General features: G+C 58.7%; 1 protein-coding gene across 2 annotated transcripts; it reads left to right on the top strand.

Annotated features, from left to right (window-relative positions):
- Positions 1-1,388: 1,388 nt before the first annotated feature.
- On the top strand, positions 1,389-6,247 carry TMEM74B (transmembrane protein 74B). 2 transcript variants are annotated; one of them, XM_081149874.1, is made up of 2 exons: positions 1,389-1,435; positions 5,250-6,247. In XM_081149874.1, exon 2 carries the CDS (start codon positions 5,290-5,292, stop codon positions 5,986-5,988), a length of 699 nt encoding a protein of 232 aa, XP_081006000.1. In that variant the 5' UTR covers positions 1,389-1,435; positions 5,250-5,289; the 3' UTR covers positions 5,989-6,247. The 2 variants fall into 2 exon arrangements, with proteins under 2 accessions (XP_081006000.1, XP_081006001.1); XM_081149875.1 differs by lacking the exon at positions 1,389-1,435 and adding an exon at positions 1,691-1,730 and having other exon boundaries at positions 5,250-6,239.
- The last annotated feature ends 1,203 nt before the right edge of the window (positions 6,248-7,450 follow it).

The raw sequence follows: 7,450 nt of genomic DNA, 5'->3' as shown, positions 1-7,450 counted from the left end.
AGAACAGGTGGGAACTCTTCCTAACTCATTTTAATCTAGATACCAGCCTTACCCTGATACCAAAATCAGACAAGTAGTCCACAAGAAAAGAAAATTACAGGCCAATACCCCTGATGAACATAGATGAAAAAATCCTCAAAAAATAATTAGCAAACCAAATTCAACACAACATTAAAAGAATCATGCACCATGATCAAATGGGATTTATTCCAGGGATGCAAGGATGGTTCAACACCCACAATCAGTCAACATGATCCACCACATTAACCCAATGAATGATAAAAATCATCTGATCATCTCAATAGATGCAGAAATTTTTTTTTACCAAATTCAACATCTATTAATGATTAAAAAAAAAAATCTCAACAACGTGGGTATAGAGAGAACGTGTCTCAACATAATAAAAGCCATATACGACAGCCCACAGCGAACATCACACTCGGCGGTGAAAAGCCAAAAGCATTTCCTGAGACCAGGACCAGGACCAGGACCAGGACCAGGGCCAGGGCCAGGGCCAGGACCAGGACCAGGACCAGGACCAGCACCAGGACCAGGACCAGGACCAGGACCAGGACCAGCGCCAGCGCCAGGGCCAGGGCCAGGGCCAGGGCCAGGGCCAGGGCCAGGGCCAGGACCAGGACCAGGACCAGGACCAGCGCCAGGACCAGGGCCAGGGCCAGGGCCAGGGCCAGGGCCAGGGCCAGGGCCAGGACCAGGACACCCACTCTTACTCGACGTGGTCCTGGAGTCCTGGCCAGCGCCACCAGGCAACCAAAAGCATCCCAACTGGAAAGAAGTGAAACTCACTATTTGCAGATGACATTATACAGGGTGGGGCAAAACTAGGTTTACCGTAGTGAGTACACGAAACACAGAGCACCTCTCTTGGGCTGTGCACCCCACTGAAAAAGCGGGGGGGGGGGGGGGGGGTCGTCAGTGGCTTTCTTCCAGTCTTCAGGCGGCGCCCTTGAGCCTCTGGGCTGCACGAATCTGTGAAGACCGTTCGGACCAACGGACTCGGGTCCTACCTGGGGCGTTGTGCGCCGGGCAAGAGGCGAGGGCCGGGGGGAGGCCGCGTCCCAGCGGGGCGCAGTCGGGCTCCCCGCGCGGAGACGGCTACGCGGGGGAGGGGTCTCCCTCCGCAGCCCCGCACGCCCCGCCCCTGCGCCCGGCCGCTCGCGCTCGGCGCTTCGGTTCCCCCAGCCTGCAAATGAGCCCCAGGGGAAGGGGGAGAAGGTCGGCGCCACGTCCCCGCGTCCTTCCCCGCGCCTGTAGCCGGCCTCCCTTCCCCTCCCCACGCTAACTCTCCGGGCGCCCTCGCGGCCGCAGGCGGAGCCGATCCTCCGCGCCCCGCGATCCCCGGCTCCCGCCCCTTCCCCGTCCCTCCTCTCCCGCGCCCCGGCCGCCGCCGTGCAGCCCCGCGCGGCGCGAGCAGGTACGTGCGCCTCGGCGGCGGCTCCGCGCGGGGCCGGGAAGGGGGCGGGAGCCGGGGCGGGCGTTGGCGGCCGGGCCCGCGCCCTCTCGGGCTGCGCCGCAGCGGAGACGCCGGCGGGCGGGCGGGCGCCGGCGGGGAGGCGGGCGGGCGGGCGGCGGGGAGGACGCGCCCTCGCCTCGCCCCCGCCTCGCCCCCGCCTCGCCCCCGCCTCGCCCCCGCCTCGCCCCCGCCTCGCCCTCGCCCCCCGGCTCGGGGCCGCCCGCGCGGGAGGCACGGGGCGGGAGGCCCGGCACAGGTACGCGCCGAGAGGACTGCGGGGAGGCGGAGGCTGGGGCCGAGGCGGGCGGGGCGGCGGCGGGGAGCCGGCTGACCTCGCGGCCGCCGAAGGACGTGCGCGGGCGACCCGGGCGCACGCGGAGCCTCGCGGAGCCTGGCCTCGCGGGCCGCCGGCCACCCTGCCCCGGCGCCTCCCGGCCCGGTTCGGTCGGGCCCGGCCCGGCCGCGTCTGCGGTCAAGGGCAGCAGCCGGGGTGTGCGCCGCGGGCGGGCCGCGGGTGTCGGCGCTTCCTGCGCGGAACTTCGGGGGCAGCGGCGTGGACCTGCGCGCGCGTCTGTGCGCGCCCCAGGGCTTTGTGTACAACTCGCGCGTGTATCTGTCGACTGGGTTTCGTGCTGCTTCGCCCGCGTCCGCTGCACGTCTGTCTTTCCGCGCGTTCGTGCTCGCGCGTGGGTGGGGTGCTGGGCCCAGGCGGGTCGTGGTGAGTCTGGCTTAGATCCTGGCAGTGGCAGCCCCGGGGGCTAACTCTCCCCGTCCTCCCTCCCCCTCCCCCTCCCGCCCACGTGTGTGAACGGCCTTATCCCTTGGGGTGTGGGTTCCCGTGGGTCACGCGGGTGCGGCTTCCCGTGCCTGTGGGCGCTGCGTGGTGTGGAAGTGGGCTGTGCCTTTCAGGTGCGGCTGGACCGGGGGTGAAGCTGGAGTGTCGCCGGTGCGGTTGCGGGGTGCGAGCAGTGGACCCCAGCGCCTTTGTCAGTTTGTTTCTCCTCATGTTTTGAGTAATTGGTTGGGCATGTGGGTAGCTCTGGACCTGGGTGTGAGAGGGAGTCTCCTTTTTCTCTTCCCCCTTCTTAACTCTGGCATCCTAAGGAAAAAGTTTTGGGTTCCTGCTGGTGAAAGCGCCCTGCTGCCAGGATTTGGGTGCCCTGGATTTCCGCTGGCAAATGGAGGCATCAGTGTGGATGGGAAGGGAAGGTGGTTCCTGGGCCGCTCCAGGAGCTCAGTTCTCCGGAGAGTGCTGAAAACTTGGGGTGGGGTGAGCACACCTGGCACCCATTGGGCAGCAGCCGTCATTGCCAGTCCCTGTACCGGTCTGGGCACTCAGGAAAATGCTTTCGGTGCAAAGAGTAGAAAAAGCTAACAGTATACCTCTTCTTTCATTTTCCTGGGAGTGGGAGCAGTCTGGGCAGAACCTGGCCTTGAGTCAGCCTCCCTCACCCCTGTGTGGGACAGACTGTCTCGCAGGGCAGGTTGCCAAGCCATTCCTGGGGGCTGGCTGCCTGTGTTCTAAGCCCTGTGCAGGGCCTGGGGACCCGGGCGGAATTCACACATATCCCTGCACTCAAGCTGCTCATAGTGACTTGAACAGTGGGATAAAGTAGAGAGTCTAGAGAGAGGGCTGGGAGAGCCAAGGAGGGAGGGTGGAACGATGCCACCGGTGCAGGAGTGTGTGGGTTTGCAAGTTTGTGGGTGATAACAATTCTTAGGGAACCTGTGCAAGCCAGAGGATCTCGGCCACGTGTTGTCAAAGAGAGAGAGTAATTCCCGTTCTCGGGGCGGGTGAGGGTTCCTGAGGGCAGTGCCCACTATAGGACCCAACAGGGAGTGTAGGTGCTCAGTAAACATTTATTAAATTGGAACTCAAGAAAGAGGCATGTGGTGATAGAAATGGGTTGTAAGTGGAAACCCATGGCTTTGTACTCAGATGAAAGGCCCTGTGTGTGCTACAAGGTGTCCAATCCAAGTCCATGTTGGAAAAAAGATCAGAAAGATCGAAAAACGTGTCTTGCTGCACTGAGGCTCTTTGAGTTTCATTCATTCATTCATTCCATTCATTTTTCTTTTTTTCTCATTAATTTACTCATACCCCCCCCCCCCACACACACACACACAGAACAATGCACTGGAAAATAAACTCAGGCATGGCAGTGCAGAGAAACATCTAGAATCATGTGTATGTGTGTTTGTAGGCACACAAGAGCATGTGAGCCACTCTGCAACGGGAGGGGTGTCTCTGTACAGGGTGGGGACTTGGTTCTTTGTGCCTGGGGCTTGGGTGTGTGTACTCCCAGGACATTGATGTGTACGGGGAACAGAGAAGTTCTGCTGTGGGACCAGGAATTGTGCAGGCCAGGTGGGGAAGGGGGCTTCGGTGGGACCTGTGGGGGACAGCGCGGGGACTGCCAATGGGAGGACTCCATCATCAACTCCAGCTGAGGTGTTGAGAGGGCAGGAGGGCCTAGGGTGGTGAGATTCCTCCATTTTATAAGAGAAGCCAGGAATCCAAAACTTAAAGTGTAAAATATTTTGCTTTCTATATATTGGCAAATACTTTACCAAAAACAAATGAATAGAAACCAAAAAACCCCACAAATCTTCCGTGAGCCAGAGGTGGCCCACGGGCTGTAAAGTGGTATCCTCTGTCAGGAGTGCACATGTGCTGCCTGCCTGCCTGCCTGTGTGCAGGCGTGTGTCAGGTTTGGGTGGGATGTCCCCCCTTTGAGCAGAGTGCCCCCTTTTCCGCTCCCCTCCCCTCTGTAGTCCTCCCCAGCCCCCCATCTTCTACTTACATAAGGGCCTTTGGCTTTGACCTCCGTCATGGCTCTCAGGTGTGCTCCTTCCTCCCAGCCCCCATTCGTGCCGCCCCTGACCACACCAGACTCCCCTGGGCCCCCGGCCTCTACACAGCAGCTGGAGGGGGCTTTCTGGAACCTGAGCAGATGTCAGCACTCCCGGCCCCGCCGCCTCACCCCCCTGGCTCCTTGGCCTGGCTTTCAGAGTCCTTTGAGAGTTGACTCCCAGCTGACCTCTGAGGCACCCCGTCCCCCTGTCCAGAATGCCCACATCCGCTCCTACTGCCGGGGTCCCACTCATCCTCTCAGACCTGGCTCAGTGCCACCCACTCCCAGAATCTCCCCTGACTCTCTCCCCTTTGTTCCTACACCACCTGTATCATCTCTGCCCCTCCCCCACTCCCAGTCATCCTCACGTCATCACTACGGTGCCCGGTAATTGAACTGGCTGGGGCCTTACATGCATTATGTCATGAAATCCTCAAATTGACCCTATGAGGGAGGCATTTTGCTTATTCCCATTTAACAGACAACAAAATTGAGTGTGGAGAGGTCACATCGCTTGCCCCAGCTCAGGTGGTGACGCTGGGATTTGAACCTGGTACCCACTGTGTCTGAGTCCCTGATAACTCATTGCTGAGCTTTGTATGGATTATCTCAGTCTCTACCTCAGCCCCGTTAAATAGGGAGTGGTAGTAGTGCTGTCATTTAATAGATGGGGAAACTGAGGCCCAGAGAGGCTAAGTGAATTGCCCAGGGCCACGTGCCAGTGGTGAAGGACCCTAGCATGGACTGGGTCGCACTGCTGTCCGTCTCATTCCGCACCGCCCCGCCCTCTGGCAGGCTCCCCCAGGTGGGAACTGCCTGGCTCACCTGCACGTTGCTTGGGGCCCGGTGTGCTGTCCAGCACCAGCAGGATATTGGTAGAGGTTTGCTAAATTCGACTGACTTTCTGTTTTCTCTTCCAGCTGCCAAGGGGCCAAGGGATGAGCTGGGCCCTCCTTCCCAATGGCATCTCCCCCTGGTCTGGAACTGAAGACACTGAGCAGTGGTCCCCAGACCCCAAGGAGACCAGCTCCTCTAGGCCTGGTGGCCCCATCCAGGGCGGGTGTGGAGAATGCCTGCTTCTCCTCGGAGGAGCATGAGACCCATTTCCAGAACCCTGGGGACATCAGACTGGGCAGCTCCCCCAGCCCCCCCGGGGGTGTCCCCTCAAGGCCCCGATCCCAGCGGGATGATCTGTCCCTGCATTCAGAAGAGGGGCCAGGCCTGGAGCCCGTGAGCCGCCCGGTGGATTATGGCTTTGTTTCCGCTCTGGTTTTCCTGGTGAGTGGGATCCTCCTGGTGGTGACAGCATACGCCATTCCCCGTGAGGCACGCGTCAACCCGGACTCAGTGACAGCACGGGAGATGGAGCGACTAGAGATGTACTACGCCCGCCTGGGCTCCCACCTGGACAAGTGCATCATTGCGGGCCTGGGACTGCTCACAGTGGGCGGCATGCTCTTGTCAGTGCTGCTCATGATCTCCCTGTGCAAGGGCGAGCTCTACCGGAGGCCAACCTTCGTCCCTGGAAGGGGCTCCAGGAAGACGTATGGCTCCATTAACCTGCGCATGAGACAGCTCAATGGGGATGGAGGCCAGAGCCTGGTGGAAAACGAAGTTGTCCATGTCCCAGAGACCAGCCACACCCTCCAGGGGTCTTAAGTAAGAGCCCGCCTGATCTGGCTGCTTCAGCTCCAGGGCTACAAGCCCCCCCAAGGTCTTGGGTTTTAGTCTGAGCTCCACACAGGGCCCTGGGAAAGGAGTCTTGGGTGCTGGAAGGGGAGCTTAGGGCCTGTCTCAGGCTCCACTGAGGAGGGTGGTCCCCTGATCTATTTTGTAGCTTGAGGTTTTGCATAAGGTTTTGTTTGGAGGATGGCTTCTGCTGCTAAAAATACAGAAGTTTGGAAACTGCTGCCCTTGGAAGATGAGGTTTCTTGGCATTTCTGACAATTGAGAGCAGTTTGAAAGGCTGCCCGTTCATGCCTTGGGAAATTCCAGAATCTCTGTAGTCCTCATCAGCAAAGTGTGGGTGTTGGGTGACTTTGGAGGGACTCCTTTCAGCCCTGACCATGTAACGTGGGAGGTGGCTTCACAATGAGGGGATAAGTCGGCACTGGGGTGACCCTCCCGCCTCCAGTCCTCAGTCCCCCTGACTGTAAAGTGAGGGTCAGACTAGACAATCCCTCGGGCCCCTCCAGCTCTGCCCTAGGAATGAGTGCCCAGTATCTGCCTCTGGCCACTCCTTCAGGGGAGAAGGGTGTTCGCAGGTGCTGACCGTTCTCCATGCCGTTTTCTGGGACACTCCAGGAGCTCGCATGGTCCTGCTAGAGTTCCCCAAGTATCCCAGTGATGCCAGGTTAAATCCAAAATTTGCTACAGCCTGATTTTGGTTTTGGGATTGAATTTCCTGCAGTGACTAGATCTTAGCACACATTTCACAAAGTCAAGTGCACAGTTTTCACCAACTCCTAAAGAAGAGGGGTCTTTTATACAAGAAAGGGTGAGGGCTTTGTTGTGTTTCTGTGGACACAATGTTGGCCTGCATCACCTCCCCCTCCTCCATAGTATGTCTCTTGGGCCTGACTTTAGTCTGATAGAAAAATTTTTTTTTAGTGCTAGTACAATCCCAAAATATTTGGGGAGAAGTCAGGCACATTCGGGGGGCCTGGAAACTCCAGCCACGTTCATCATGGTTTGTTCTGTTTCTCTTGTGGAGTGTTTTCAAGCTCTGTCTGGACTCTTTTTAAACTACTGACAAGGAAATACAGGGGGCAAGGAGATACAGGTGCTTGAGGACTGGGGGAGGCACTGTCCAGTCTGAATGGCCCTTGAAGGCTTTGAGAGGACATGCCTTCTAGGCCACTGGTGAGAAGACTCTAAAAGGGTTATTTCAGCGAGCCCCCTGACTCCATGCAGGTCCTACTTACTCCATCTCCGCTGGCCATGGATCCTGACTGTTTCTTGGGGATGGGAAGGTGGAGTGGGCATGGGGTCTGTAGGCTAGAGCAGCCCTGATTAGAGCTGTAACCTGAGCCTTCAGTCTGGTGAGTGGAACATCTGGGCAGTGTAACATCACAGCTTCTATGGGAGATCAAATATCTGCTCCTGCTGGCAGGTTTTGCCA

The sequence above is a fragment of the Miniopterus schreibersii genome (assembly GCF_964146895.1).
Source record: "Miniopterus schreibersii genome assembly, chromosome: 10".
Lineage (NCBI taxonomy): Eukaryota > Metazoa > Chordata > Mammalia > Chiroptera > Miniopteridae > Miniopterus > Miniopterus schreibersii.
The sequence above is the reverse complement of the archived record's forward strand: the minus strand, read 5'-3'. Positions and strand labels throughout refer to the sequence as shown.

Excerpts from the sequence above, each read along its gene's own strand:
- TMEM74B (XM_081149874.1), top strand. The coding sequence starts at position 5,290 with ATGGCATCTCCCCCTGGTCTGGAACTGAAGACACTGAGCAGTGGTCCC.